The sequence below is a fragment of the Procambarus clarkii genome, chromosome 10, assembly GCF_040958095.1.
Source record: "Procambarus clarkii isolate CNS0578487 chromosome 10, FALCON_Pclarkii_2.0, whole genome shotgun sequence".
NCBI lineage: Eukaryota > Metazoa > Arthropoda > Malacostraca > Decapoda > Cambaridae > Procambarus > Procambarus clarkii.
Window position 1 is genome coordinate 9,522,392 of NC_091159.1, and position 16,520 is coordinate 9,538,911.

Consider the following 16,520-nt stretch of genomic DNA (forward strand, 5'->3'; position numbering starts at 1 on the left):
AAAGATTTCTTTACTTTCAATAATAATAAAAATCAATTTGCCACATTTATTAAGGCTTAAATGTGAATTCTATGCACATTTGTACATGTAGTCATGTACAGTAGTGCATAGAATAATCCTAATAAAGCCGAGCACAATCACTAACCTCTAAAGCATCTTCAGGAGTCTTTACTTCCAATTCTGTGCAAGCATGGACATACATATTGTGTTGGGCATCTTCTCGAAGTATCTTTGTTTGTAATCCCCTGCGAAGAACATTTGACGCATCTTTAAATGCCTAGCAAATAATGCAGCAAAATATTTACAACAAATCCTCCATTAAATAAAAAATTTTATTATAACAAATATTTGTAATATACATTTATTTCATGCAATACAGTTGAAATTTCTTATAGTTAATGACCCATCATGTAAGAATGATGTCATCTGTCCAATTACGTAATAGACATTCAAATCAACATCAATACCTGTACACGACATGTACACTGTACTATCTACTAAGAGACTCGTCATTTAAATTCCAACAAGAGGTCCTTTCACTTCAAAAAGCTGTTGAATATTTTCCAGACATTGCAACACTGGCAAGGCCTCTTCTGATTCAATGTTAAGGCACCACTGTGGCCCTGAAAGGTGGCACTAGTTTGATCACATTGGAAATGTAAAGGGGCTGTGGATCAGGCAAACAGCCTACCAACTACCATTCAAGTTCAAGCTTTTTCACTATGCCTCCTTTCAATAGTTATATTCAACTTCAGAGGCCCGAGACTGTTCAACATGCTACCACTACACAAATGGTAAAACTGGCCAACCCCCTCGCAGTGTTTAAGAGAAAACTTTTGAAACGCCTCCAAAGGATACCTAATCAACCCAGCTGTGATTCATACATCAGGCTGCGAGCAGCCGCATCCAACAGCCTGGTTGACCAGTCCAGCAACGAGGAGCCCTGGTGAAGGACCAGGTCACAAGGACGTTTAGCCACGAAATATCGCAAGGTAACCTCAAGGTAAGCTCATTCATACAGCTGACAATCACACAAGATGGCTCTACATTATTTTAAATTTATTTATATATACAAGAGTTTACATTCTTGTAAAACCATTAGCATGTGTAGCATTTCGAGCAAGTCCTCATTATTAATTTTTCCCAGGAATACGATCTGGCAAATCGTTTAACAACCAGGTACCCATTCACTGCTGAGTGAACAGACGCTACAGTTGAGAATTGGCTCCTGGTCAATCCTCCCCAGCCAGGATACGAACCCAAGCCGAAGCGCTCGCAAAACGTCGGACGAGTGGTTATCTTTATTTCAGGGCTTAGCATCCCCGCGGTCCGGTCCTCGACCAGGCCTCCTTTTTGTTACACCCCCAGGAAGCAGCCCCTACCAGCTGTAACTCCTAGATACCTATTTACTGCTAGGTAACGGGCATCAATGAAAAACTGCCCATTTGTTTCCGCCTCCACTGGGGATCAAACCCAGAACCTCAGGACTACAAATCCAAAGTGCTATCCACTCAGCTCTCGGTGCTTAACCACTGTGCCCCAGGGACCACAGGATTACCAGTGGTAATATGGGATTTAGGCACTAGACAGGAAATGCAGAAGTCAATCTTTAATATGGTCTTAGTCGTGCAATTTGCACAATATGCACACACATTCCATGTGATTTGCTGCAATTCAAAATTCACCCAACAGTTTCAGTACAGTATTGTTAAACATTTTTATGGGACATCTTGTGCTAAACTTATTTCCCAACAACTCATTGACACTTTGCCATGTTATACTGGCCCTAGTAGAAGAAACTTGCCAAACTCGCTGTCAAATCTACCTTAAGATTTACAGAAAACAGCCTAGCTAGTTTGTAGTAATATCAAATTAACATGAATAATAATTCTCAAGCATATGTAGGCCAGAATTTTGTTATGCATCTGAATCTACAGTACTGTATGTTACATTGTTCCCCATGCCAAATAAAAACAAAAGGTACAATTATACAAAATTTACCTTGACGGTCCTGTTTCTGGAAGCTCTTCCAATAGATCATAAATATAGTTGTTGTATATTTCAATGTAGGCAACAAATATAGAAAATACATTGTCATCATCAATGTTTGCAATGCGGGAAGTATCAGGGATACGCTGCGAGTTATCTTGTGACCCAGTGGGATCTCTTCTGAAAAATTGCAATACATACTATTAAAATACCAATATTTTAAATAGTGATAAAACTATGTACCGTACAGTATTAAACCTTCATTTGCAACACCATGTTTTCTGCTTTATCCCTACCAAAGGTCAAAATGAAAGGCCAAAAAATTTGAAAATGGGTGTACATTTAATCAAGAAAAATCTACTTTTAAAAAATTGGCCCATTTTTCATTAGTAAATTAAATTAGTTCAAGAAACAAAACCAGGCCATATTCTAATGCCACAGATTACCATCCAAACCCCACACCCCCATATAACCAATTCCCCTAAACAGATTAGTTTAATCTCCTCAATTTGGATTTATTAAAAAAAAAAAAAAAAAAATAGATTTTAGAGGGGGGGGACGATGTGGAAATCCAGATTGTAGTTACATAATTTCTATTAGGCAGGGAAAGAAAAATGCCAGTCGTCGTCATGCTCATAACAGAATGAGGGTACCACCACTTGTGAAGTCATGAGGACCCATAGCCTCAGAAGCAAATACAAATAATGAATTCAGAGATGATTTGGAGTTGGTTTTTTTTGGTACTGTATTTGCTTCTATCACATTTACTCAACTGTAAACTCTATATAACACGATTACAAACTGTTGCATTCACACGTACACGACAACTACAAGGGGGGGGGGGGCCAATTTCCCAACATCACAAGCCCAACTTCAAAATACATTTATATTTTATAAACAGAGCTTGTACTTTGACAAAATTAGACAAAACTTTACTCTGTGGTATTTAAACCTAAAGCTGCACATGGTGTATAAATACGCCATGAGCAACATGTCCCATGGTGCGCATGGCATATATATACACCATAGGGTGCCAGGCACGATTCAAATGGCCAGCGGCTACACGGGGTTCACATTAGCTTCCTTAAGGCTCTTGTAAACAGACGCCATGTTTAAAAAAAAATTGAGCAATATTCTCTAGCGAGAGCCACAGTACTGTGGGAGCAACCAAGGCTGGCACACGCAGCATGAGCTAACAGCATTGCTGTTCAACTTGTGACCACAGTATCGCCTAAAAATGTCAAATTTGTAACTGCTATTATTTAGCAATGACAGTATTACAGATAACCCCTGACTGATAAAAATGACCAGGATTGTGATAATAGCAGGATTGTTGTAATTAGCACTGTGGGAGGAGTAATACTGAGGGACGGAGGGAGATACTGTAGCATCATTTACCGACTGTGTGGCCACCTGTTATTGTCTGCATTCACCATACCAGCTCAGTGGTTTTCTATCCTGAACACAAATGTAGATACTTATATATAGTGTGTGTATTAGTGTAATAACAGCAAAAGGATTATGTTGGGAGGAGCCATTTGGGTGACTGAGGTGGCGTCGTCTACACGACGTGTTTAGCTATGTAGAGGGTGGCCGCTGTGTAGAGGGTGGCCACTGTGCTTTTTGGACACCCTACAAGCTTAGGTGTACAGTTACGGTGCATACAACATGTAGATACTTACATATAATGTGTCATATAATGTGTGTACATAATGTAATAATACTGCAAACAGTATTGTTGGAGAAAATTTAGTGCATGTGACCTTGAATGAGGGAGGCAGCCACCAGCTGACCGTAGCGATGACTTAGTGCCTGAACTAACTATATCAGCCTAGTTGTACAGTTGTGGTGAACATATATACTTATATTGTATATAACGTCTGTATGTAGTGAATAAAATCAAAACGGATAGTGGGAGGAGAAAGTGGGAGAGTGAGGCGTTGTTGAGGGAGTGGCAACGAGTGACTGGCTGGTGTGTGGCGGTCACTTCTCATTGCTTTTCGACTCTATACCAACTTAGTGGTTCGCTATGGTGAACAAAACATGCAGATACTTTTATATAACCTGTGTATATAGTGTAATAGCAAAACTATTTGTTTATTGTTTTATGAACATAATTGAATCACTAATATGCACACCATACTTTTAAGTATAGCGATGATTCACCCCTTTTATTGTATAAATCGATTACACTACACACCATTGAATAATATTACTGCAGGAAAAACAAAAAAAATCAGACATTAAAATAATTAGGTAATATCTTTGTGGCAACTCCCACCTGTCAGCCAATGACGACCGCTCTGACAATGCCCGCATTTTGCCAGACTTCCTCGGCCTATTGCGGCCAAAATATGTCGCCTACGATTCCCCCCCCCCCTCCCCGTGCTCGGGGAACAAATTAACACTTTTAGAAGACTAAATAATTTAAGATTTTTTTTTTCTTGTGCACAGGGGTGTAAATCTCCTCAGGACCCCTTGGCAGCTTAAGGGTTAAATCTACTGTACTGTGAAGGCACACACATCAACCCGAGTTCTTTTTTTCACACAAGTGCTGTCTGTCCTCATTACTCTAGCATTTTCTTTTCCTTTGATATATTATTATTGTATTTGAGAGCTGAAGCCATATTGCCCAAGAATTTTAAGCCATTCATCAGATAAGGGTAAGAGGAACTTCTTACCACAAATTCAAGACCATTAATTAAAAGGTTTTGTGACTGGAGCCAAGCAGCTGGCAGAGGAGAATGGCATCATGGGTATGGGGTTATCTTGTGATAATTCCAGGGTTTAGCATCACTGCAGCCTGGTCCTCGACCAGGCCTTTGTTACACACTTCCAGGGAGCAGCCCGTAGCAGCTGTAACTCCCAGGTACAGTACCTATTTACCGTTAGGGGAACATCAGCATCAGGGTGAAAGAAACCCTACCCCATTTGTTTCCGCCTCTGCCAGGGATCAAACCTGGAACCTCAGGACTATGAATCCTGAGCACTGTTCACTCAGCTGTCAGGCCCCCTTTGATACAGATACATTGGCATTGATACTATTGTAGTACAGTTTGACAAGAAAATGCAAAGGAAAATCATGGAACTTGTGAATAAAAGAACACTGGTGGTAAACGATTATCAAAAGGTGGCATGAAGCCAAGAAGACACTTGTAGCAGCAGTGGTGGTGGTAGTGACAAAAATATTTCAACTTGATAATTTGGACCATTCTTTTTCACCAGAGGTTCACACAGTGTAGCCTGTGGCTGGCCGATGGTGGTGCACATTTATAATCGGCAGGCAAAAGTGTGGTTTGAACCACTGGCATGGAGGATGTCAAGGCAAGATCTACAAAGGCCAGTGGTTACTAAAAGTTTAATAGATGTTGCAACAAAGAACTGCTGAGTATAACCACATTTTGCTCCTAGTGCTACAAGAAAGTTGGTGAAAAATCAACTGCACAATAATTCAAATTATTAACTGCACAGTAACAGTATGTCAATGAGAAAATTTGAAGAGAAGCATTGGAGGTGAACTCTTAAACCACAGCCAGAATGCATGGGGGTAATGATTGAAACCCTGAGTGCTCAAGTTGAAGCCTCAGGATCCCTAAAGGATTTGGTTGAATCCCAGATTGTATTGCATTTGACCATGTCATGGTTGGTCTAAGGCATGTGCTTGGGATTACCCAGGGCATAGGTTCAAATCCTCTTCACGGTTCCTACTTATTTGTAAAAAATCTGTTGTGCATATTTGTTACTTATATGCACAATTATTCTTTATATGATATCTAACAAGTGTTCATTATAACCGACATACAGCAACAATAAAGTTTTGTAATTAACGCACTGTTGACACGTTATACTGTATTTGCAACCAACTACCGACAGGCTCCATATTTCCGATGTTCATAAAATATTTTTATACACAGTGGTACCCTCAACTTACAACTGCTCCTACTTACAAATTTTTTGAGTTGCAATCCCAATTTCGTCAAAATATGCAATGCCAGATAAAGCTATAGCAGGCCATTGCATTGACCTTTTGAATGACTGATGTCTCACTAGACAAGTGTTTAAATGTAGAGAAAAACCAAGTGTCTATAGACGTTCTTAAAAAGCAAGCAGTGAGCCACAACCAAGTCCTAGCGATATGCCTGCAAAATGTAGGAGGGAGTACCCCCAGAAAACTCATCACTGCCTATGTTATAATGGAAGGGGATGCCCCTTCCGGACTAACACCACCTTCCCCCACCTCACCATCTTCCAGACGCCAACAAGAGTCCTCAATAAAGGCAAGATATACATACTGTATTGTAGCTAGCACAAAAAAGTGATATTCGGTATAAAATGTACTTTTAAGTTAATATTTTTGGGGGTGTGGAATGGATTAATTAAATTTACATTATGTCTTATGGAAAAATTTGTTTTGAGTTACGAACCATCTCTGGGAACGGATTAAACTCAAGCGGAGGTACCACTGTACAAGAAAAAGGTTTGAGTGGCAACTGCAAAGGTTTAAAGAAAGCATGATTGTATACATTTGATACTACCATTATGGGTGACATATGCTCGTCATAAAATGGATATAGTCGAGAAATCCCAGTCTATGCCAATTATTACAGCATCAACAGCTCTTGCCTAGGGTTCAGCAGCACAGGATAATTGCTAAAAAGTTGTGAACAAGGTATATCACTAAGTAGATATATTTGTTTGACCATTACACCTCACAAAATGCACAGTAGTAGTCATTGATTTGAGGGGGGAGGGGGGTAATACTTCCTGGAAGCAAAAATGAATCTACAACTTTAATGCACTGCAGTTTACTGTGCATGGGGGACAAAAAAAAAAAAAAAAAAAAAAAAAAAAAATATATATATATATATATATATATATATATATACTCTTAAGTCCACTTTTCATGCTCTCTTAAACACCTATTTAGACACCAACATTAAACACTAGCTAAAATTAAGCCTATGAAATCAAGAATATGAGCAATTATACAAAAGGGTTACGTTTATGCATTGCATGCGTGTTTGAAAATTCCCAACAAGAATGAAATCAACCCAAAGATTAGCCTAGATTATCCACACTAAATTGCATTAATCTGGTCTTATCCCATGTACAGTAAGTAGCCCCAAAATACACCTACGTACAGTACTTCCAAGTGCTTAGTTCTTCTGTAACCGAATCATCATAATCCAAAGCTATGCAAATATGGTGCCTACAGTACACTGCAATTCTTCTCATCCTGATAAATTTATTTTAACAACCAACTGTTTCAGCAGAAAATTGATGGAAGTGTACGATCAGCACTAATTATGATCACTATTAACCGCTCATTTTTAGCCACAATTATTGTTATTAGCATGAAGTAATAAATGCTCTAGGCAACAATTTACTGGACCATACCTAGGTCTGCCAACAACCAGATCATACCTTGATTTGTAAGACCTGGTCATCATCTTGGTACTTTGAGTAGCATCCAACCTTCGTCGATCATTAGAAGCATCCGATTCACACTGGCCATCAAATCCATTCATGCGATCTGGCTTAAAGATGCACCTCCTTGTTTGGTACTCTTGTATACTATTGAAGATGACATCCAGGGTTCTTCTTACAATTCCACCATCTTGTGGTACTCCCTGAAATTAGGACAAAAAATAGTTGTGCAAGATTAAATGCTGCTATCTACACTATAAATATTTCATCGCTAATTATTTTACTGACTACATCACTCGCCATCACCTACCCATTATCTACCACCTATGAAACATTTAGTCGGCATTAATTCTTGTCTTTACTTATAAAATGATCTAAGAGCAGTAACATGAGCTCTCACTATCAAATTTTCATGTGCACTATCACAAAAAATAAAAATATTCAATTTTTTCTCTGGGTAATTGTGAATTCCTACTCAACTAGATTCTACAGATGCAAAGTGAGAGAATACTGTATACAGTATAGTGAAGAAAGAATGAAAATATTGTAACACTTTCAATCAGGCACTGTACAGCTATTTCAAGCCTGCAGCAAATTAATGCTACACCCATTTCATTCCACTCCCTGTAGTCTGGCATTTAATTCCTGCACGAACAATAATTTCCCATACACGTCAGATATACAGTACTTTTCTATTTCACTGACAATCTGCTAGTATTATACCTTACATTCTTCTCACCAGCACATTTACATTTGAACTTTCCATCACTTGTGTCATTCAGAACCTCCATGTGTTCACTTTGATTGCATCAAGCTAACATTCTCCCATACTAATTTTAACAAGAATGTTCCCATTGCCCCCCCCCACCCCAATCAGGAAATGTTTTACATTCTATCCTAACTTTTCATGCAAGATAAGAACATGTTATCACCACACAGCAGACCTGTTAGCCCATTATGCAGGTGCCTGTCTAGATCCAACTGCTCTACCCCACATATCTATCAAGACCTAATTTTAAAGCTAGTTTAACTATTTGACAATTATGTCAGGTAACCTATTATATTTGTCTCCCACCCTGTTACCAAACCTGCACTTTTCCACCTTAAAATAATTATGGGTTCTGATAATTTATAGTTCCAGGACCTCTACCATACATTTCTTTATGATAGTCCTTGTCCACGCGAGAACTTCACTCTTGTATCCCCTTGCCGTTGTAAAACCTCCCCCCCCTCATTCTGTATTCACAAATTTTAAGTTTCATAAACTGTTCTTGCCACTTCCTCCAATTACAGTTCTTCATTCTATTACCAGTTTACATCCAAGAACTAATTTTTATTTACAAAACAATCTGGGGTGCCTGGCCTCACAATAAGTCATAACTGTCTTTGCCCATTTAACCACTTTGAGAGAAGGCACTTGCCTGCATTGTGTAAGTCTTGCCAGAGCCAGTGACACCATAAGCAAAGAGGAGGCCATTTTTTCCATTCAGAACATCTGCAACTAAGGGTTTGGCAATACTATCAAAAAGCTCTTTCTGTGTGGTGTTGGGCCCAAACACATGCTGGAACTTGTAATATTGTTCCTTCGCACTTCCATTACGAGAAGCAAAACATGATGCTGGTGGGCTAAGCTGGAAACAAATAAAGCATAGGAATTACAATATATTGTAGCTTAAATGCTACACACTTTAAATATAACCTCAAGGCAAAAAGCAATTTAGTAAAGATCAAAATATTTTCAGGTGCAAAGTTTGTACTGTACTTGGTGCAAAATTTAAGTCTTGCCCAAACAGGGAAATGTATAGAGGTGGGAGGGTAGACAGATGTGGTGTGGGGTGGTGGGTTAAACCACAAGAAATACTTAATGAGGATTTGGAGAACAATTAATAAGACCAAGACAAATTTATTGGGGTAAAGTGTAGGGATAATTGATGGGGCAGGCAACAATTTCCTCTAGTGAAGTGGAATGTACACGAGGAAATGGTTGCCCGAACTAGAGGGACGAGAAGGGATTGGAAAACCATGTTTTAATGAAAAGGCTTGGAGAAACAAGTTAAGTGAGAAGGTGGTGGAGGCCAAGACCGTCAGTAGTGTCAAAGCGTTATATGAGTGCTGGGAAGATGGGACATCACGAGCGTAGCTCTCATCCTGTAACTACACTTAGGTAATTACATATAAATAAAAATAAATAAAGACTGAAGGTAACCATTAATATTGGCATGAAGTTAATTTACAAATGTGATATTACAGATAAATATCATGACCTATATAAATATCACATATCATGCAAAAAGTAACCACATGAAAATAACAATACTGTAAAGTACTATACTCCTTAATTCTAAAATTAAGCCATCATTCAAAAAATATAATTTATATTAAATATGTAGAGATTAAAAAAGATTGTATTAGTGAATGAAAATTTTTAGACAAGAGGCAGGGAAAAAAAGATAAAAAAAATTATATCTAGTGGCAAGGTACTGCCACCATCAGAAGATTATTTTATACTCCTTTAGGCAATGATCACCTTATTTCCAGTTCATGATTAACTGCAACGTTATAGGACTTTAAATAAATAAAACAAATTTAGACATTTGATTTGCATCTTTGCTTAGTTTGCTGGTAAGCAGTATGCCACGCTTTGCAGGACTATACATTTTCAGGAGACCCTTAACAAGCCGCTAGCTTCCATCGAGGCCACTAGGAAGAATACTAAAGTGCTGCCATACCAGAATGTAAGCCATAAAATGAATTAAATGCAAAATGACCGAGCCATTTGATCAGAGTGGTATTTGGGAAATGCGCCAGAATGCCTAATGTGAGAAATTTGCTCAACAAACAAGTGTATGGATGAACACACCCCATACAAAAACTCAAATTTATGTTTGAACTCTTGTAAGGCAAGTGCTACTGCACTTCTTAAAGCAAGCAATACAGTGTACATCACATTCCAAGACCCTCATTAATAATTGGTATGCTGATTGAGGTGGGAATCAAAAAGACGTGCAAGCTATTTAATGCACTGTCTCATCCACAAAAAAAAATTCTGCTAAAATAACTTTCATTTGACATTGTTAATTATCATCCAAGTAGCAAAATCCATGTAAAAGTTCTTACCTATTGTGGTTTAGCTGTAATGGCCCAGAGAAGTTAAATGTTTGGTAGAAATGAGACAAGGTGTCAGAAATAACTTATTTTCATGGTTTCTCCATGCTCAATGTTGTACAGTATTTATGTTAATACTGTAGTGGTAATCATTATGTATAGCATTGGAAATATACACATGTACAAATGTACATTTATAAATACACACCTGTACATGCAATATACAAGCCTATATCTTATAATTACAAAGTTTACATTTTGCATGCAAAAATATACATGTATATTTAATAATAATAAAAAGACCAATGGTTCAACAGCATGGCTCCCCAGCATGTTCAGTCACTGGATGGTGATGCACAAGACACGGGCCTCATCTTTTTACTCAAGTCTTGGGAGGAAACTAAGGGACCTTTTCCAAATGTGGCAAATGATCAACAGGTCTGTGGAGTCTAACGAGATCTCACTAGAATAGGTTGGGCTTTGGAATAAAATGGGGCCACCTTAAAATCATTTCCAAGTGATTGGAACATTCGGACCAATCTCCCTCAAGCAATTTGAGAAGTGTAAGGATTAAAGTTTCCCAATATATGGCACTGGCTGTGAAGTGGCTCTTGCCAACTGGTAAAGAGAAAAAGTGACATGTTACTCTATTCTATCCACCAATCATTTTCTAATAAAAAAAAAAAAACATTTAGAATGGTAAACCCTTTTAGCACACTCCCTCCCTAAAATGGCTTTATTACCAACTTTTCTGAAATTATCTTAGGTTGTACTTAATTTACCTATACAATGCTCCCATCAGTAAGCAACTGGGTTAGGCATTTTTTTGTCTTAGTAAATACTGTAGCAACACTTACCCTAACAGTACGTTTGTCTATGGCAGTGACACATTCTTCCAGATCAGGCATTTCAATTGGTCGAATGCGACAGAAGACTGCAACTGGGTCTTTCTCCACATTTCTTTCTGTTTTTGGCCTGGGCGTGGGCCGTGGTTTACGCGAGATAGGCGTCCTACTGAAAAAATAATAAACTTTGAATATTCTGCACATGTTTAAATTGCAAAACATTGAAGTTGCTCATCCTGAAACAGCCTTCTTACTGTAATATTTTAAATTGCAACAATTAAAAATGTATACATTTGTTAATTCACAATTCTGCCTCCTTCCCATTAATATGCATCAAGACAAGCTCATGCAAATCCAGCCTGTCACAAAGAAATAGCTACCCGAAAAAAAACTACGAAGCCAAAAACCTGAAAAAATTCCAGAAACTCTTTCGAATATACTACATGTTGAAACTAAACTTAAAACTACTAAAATCTAAAAGACTTCCTTTACTGCATTCTTACCCTTTATTTATTAATAGTACTTTTTATATTGACATTGAAGGTTATGGTTTGTGGAATTTGTTCTATTTGGTTATCACAGATTTAGACTTTAAAATGACATTCGTAAACCTAGAATTACGAGTAGTTTATTACTCATAATGGCATTATGAGTACAACTACTGTACAGTATATGGCTAGACACCAGTACCATGGAAATTAGTGCCAGAAGTCAACCAGTAAAATTTGGTAGTGTACAGTACCTGAATTGTACAGTACTACACAGTACACATTACACTTTCTACATAAATTTAAAACACCAACATGAATAAACACCATGCTTATCTGCATATAATAGAATCAAAGGGATGTCCTATGAAATATTGCCCACTAAGAAATTAATTAATATTAATAATCATGTATCGGTTCATAATGTTCCAGGCTTCCAAGAAATGACCCACATTTGGGTGGCCAGTACTGTATACCAACCGACTACCCAAATGTTTGGTTAGTGTACAGCCAACTATACCACCCACTTGGTACACTGCCCCACTATGCCAAGGTTGAACCTGCAGGTACTTAGTATGTTATGCAATAGAAACTGCATATGGTTGTAATTATGGTTTAGAATATAGATCATAATACACAAACATGTACCCAGTACTTGTGAAATTCCTTTACAAATAGACAATACGACTTCCTGGCAGAAAACCCGTACCCAGGTAGCCACACATTATGACTAAAAACTTTCAAAGGAAGAGAAGTCAAAACTAAACTTTGCTGAAGTAAAACTTCTTCCTTGTTCTTGCCAATATTTAGAGCAGTTTTTTCTACAAGGCGATAGGAATCGGGACAAAATTGTACATAAAAGCAAAACTTATCATAAGAGCAAGGGTGGATTAGAGGAGAGGGGAAACAATGTTCCTAAAAATCACACGTTTATTTTTGTTCACTTAAATCACATTAACATAGATGAAGAGAAAAATATACTGGAGGTATACGATATAATACAGCTAGACATGCCAGAGATTGTCAGACAAACCTAACAGTACAGGTACAGTAGTTTAAATGAGGTTGTATTCCCAAGGGAATACTCAATTTGGAGTATAGAAGATTTGGAGATTTGTAATAAGATAAATTTATTTGTAAATGGTAATGTCTTCTCAGACCTAATAACATAGGATAAGTAAGTAAGTAATTATCAAAAGAAGGCACCAAACCGGGAAGGCTATGTAGCACCATCAAATACGCAAAATAATCAGAGGGCGCTAAATATCACCAAGGATGCCAATACGAGAACAAAAACGCATAAGGCGAACGATATCAAAAGTATCCGAGTCACCAAGAATTCTATCGAGGGACAGGTGACCGCGAGGGGCGGTCGGAAAGCAAGACACACGCTCGTCCTGGAAGTCAGGACATTCAAGAAGGACATGCACGACCGTAAGAGGGACAATGCAACTAGGACAATAAGGAGCAGGGCGGCGCTCCATCAAGTGACCATGGGTTAAGCGAGTATGGCCAATACGCAACCTCGCCAGAGCTGTTTCCCACCGCCGGTTACGGTGGAAGGAGGACGGCCACGAGGAAACACAACATTTAAGAGTACGTAGCTTGTTACCAGTAACAGACAACCAAGAAGCCTGCCAACGGGTAAGGACTGAGGAATGGATAACCGGGTAAAAGTCGGAATACGGAATGCCTTTACGAGAGATGGGACAAGAGCGGACAGCTTCCTTAGCGGCAGCATCCGCACGCTCATTTAAAGACACGCCAATATGGCTGGGAACCCAACAAAACTCAACCGACTTAAATTTACTGTGAACGAGAAACAGCCAATGCTGGATCTCGACAACTACCGGATGAACTGGATTAAAGCACCCGAGAGCCATGAGGGCACTACGAGAGTCAACAACAACCACAAAGGAAGACTGACAACGAGAAAGCAGGAGACGAAGAGCATAGAGAATAGCATAAAGTTCCGCTGTAAAGATGCTAGTCTCCGGAGGCAAGCGACACATATAAGTGCGATCAGGAAAAACAACAGAGTAGCCAACACCGTCCGCTGACTTAGACCCATCGGTGAAGACAGAAACGGAGCGGGAGTGAGAAGAAAAGTGCTCGAGGAAAAGGCGTTTTAGAACTGTAGGAGGGGTAAAAGCTTTAGTGATACGAGTCAAGGATGTACAAAACCGTGGAAGAGGGACCCTCCACGGGGGCAAAGAAGGAACAACACGAGGAGAAACATCAGAAATACGAACGGAAAGAGAATCCTGTAGGCGAGATAACCGGACAGAAAGAGGGAGGTGGTGAAGAGGAACAGGAACCGCAGGAGGGGTAAAAGTTAAAGCACGACAGAGGCGAGAGGAAGGATGTTGCAAGGACCGCGCAAGATAGCGAAGACAGTAGCGATCACGGCGGTCCTGGAGAGACAGGAAGCCAGTGTCAACATACAAGCTAAGGACGGGAGTCGAACGAAAGGCACCAGAACTGAGGCGCAACCCAGTATGGTGCAAAGCATCAAGACGGCGAAGAGTAGAAGGAGAAGCAGACGAGTAAGCAGGGCAACCATAATCGAGCTTAGACAGGACGAGAGAGGAATGTAAAGCAAGGAGTGCGCGCCTATCTGCCCCCCAAGAAGTATGGGACAAGACCCGAAGGAGGGTAAGGGACTTAAAGCACTCAACACGGAGGTAAGAGATATGGGGAGACCAAGACAAACGAGTGTCAAGGAATAACCCCAAAAGCTTCGCGGAATCTTTGTATTCAAGGGGATGACCATAAAGTGACAAAGAGGGACGAAGAACAACCCGTTTCCGCGTAAAAGTCATGGCACAAGTCTTAGAAGTAGAGAACTTGAAGCCATGACCTGTGGCCCAAGACGACACGGCATCAATCGCAAGTTGAAGCCGGCGTTGAAGGAGAGGCGAATCATCACCCTGACAACAAAGGGTAAGATCATCGACAGAGAGCGGAGAAGACACCAGAAGGAAGAGAGGAAAGAAGACCATTGAGGGCAACCAGAAAAAGAGTAGTGCTCAGAACACTACCCTGGGGCACACCTTCGTATTGCTGAAAAGAGGGAGAGAGAGCGGTACCAAGGCGCACCCGAAAGGAACGACGAGAGAGGAAGCTGCGGAGAAAGAGAGGGAGATGACCACGAAGGCCAAAAGAATGAAGTTGAGATAGGATATGATAACGCCAAGTGGTGTCGTAAGCCTTTTCTAGGTCAAAAAGGACGGCAACAACGGAGGTCTTCGCAGCAAAAGCAGTACGAATATAGACCTCCAAGTTCACCAGGACATCTGTCGTGCTGCGGCACTTGCGGAAACCAAATTGAGAAGGGGAGAGGAGGTGATGGTGTTCCAGGAACCACATCAGACGAACGTTAACCATACGTTCAAAGAGTTTGCAGACACAACTTGTGAGAGCAATAGGGCGAAAGTCCTTAGGGGAAGTACCCAGAGACCCCGGTTTGCGAACAGGGAGGACAACGGCATCGAGCCAGTCCTCAGGGACTGACGACGACTCCCAGATCCGATTATACAGACTCAGTAAATACTGAGACATGCTCGGAGGGAGATGGCGAAGCATCTCATAATGAATACCATCGGAGCCCGCCGCCGTAGAACCGCAGAGGGCCAGGGCAGAACGAAGTTCAGAGAGAGAGAAGGGATCATTATAGGGAAGCTGAAGATGAGTGCAGAAATCTAAAGGACGAGACTCAAGGACAGGTTTACGAAGAAGGAAAGATTGGGGAAGATGAAGACCAGAGCTAACAGAAGAAAAGTGGGAACCCAGTTCGGAAGCGACCTGCAACGGGTCCGCCACAAGAGTATCATGGAGGTGAAGGACCGGTGAAACATCGGGAACGAACTTACCCGCTATCTTGCGGATACGCTTCCAGATCTGGGCCAGAGGGGTTTCGGACGTAATTGTCGAGACATAAGATGCCCAACATTCACGTTTAGCCGTACGGATGGCCCTACGGGCCACCGCACTCGCTTTCCGAAAGAAAAGAAAAGAATCGGTCGTCTGCCTACGGCGGTGCTTCTTCCAGGCTGCACGCTTACAGCGGACAGCCCGAGCACAGTCCGCATTCCACCAGGGAACGCACTTCCGTGGACCCCGAGAGGAAGAGCGAGGAATAGAGCGGAGGGCAGCGTCGAAGACAGTGTCATGAAAAAGGAGGAGAGCGCGAGAGAGGGGCAGAAGGGAGAGGTCAGAGAGAGTAGCACTGAGGGAAAATAGGGTCCAGTCCGCCTTAGCAAACTGCCACCTAGGGAAAGAGAGGGAAGGGCGAAAAGAGAAAAAGGAAACAAGGATGGGGAAATGATCACTTCCATGGAGGTCATCAAGAACCTGCCATGTGAAATCTAAGTAAAGAGAAGAAGAGCAGAGAGAAAGATCAAGACAAGAAAGGGTGCGAGTTCGAGAGTCCAAATGAGTGGGCTCACCAGAATTCAGAAGAGACAGGGAAGAAGAGAGGAGAAACGGCTCAAGGAGGCGACCCCGGGTATTCGTCAGAACGTCACCCCAAAGAGAATGACGACAATTGAAGTCACCCAGCAGGAGCACAGGCTCCGGCAAGGAGTCTAGGAGGTGTTTCAAATCAGGAAGAGAGAGCAGGACACTCGGGGGGAGATAAATGGAACAAACTGTGTACCATTTCCCC

General features: G+C 40.6%; 1 protein-coding gene across 2 annotated transcripts in view; it reads right to left on the reverse strand.

Annotated features, from left to right (window-relative positions):
- The window catches only part of LOC123747188 (kinesin-like protein KIF23), a 60,183-nt gene that overhangs the window by 37,429 nt on the left and 6,234 nt on the right, over positions 1–16,520 (reverse strand). For both annotated transcript variants that reach the window (XM_045729228.2, XM_045729234.2), the window contains exons 2-6: positions 11,379–11,535; positions 8,838–9,047; positions 7,414–7,619; positions 2,002–2,169; positions 146–245 (exon numbers count right to left, since the gene is read on the reverse strand). In XM_045729228.2, coding sequence (XP_045585184.2) covers positions 146–245; positions 2,002–2,169; positions 7,414–7,619; positions 8,838–9,047; positions 11,379–11,535 — 841 coding nt within the window. The remainder of the gene's footprint in view (positions 1–145; positions 246–2,001; positions 2,170–7,413; positions 7,620–8,837; positions 9,048–11,378; positions 11,536–16,520) is intronic.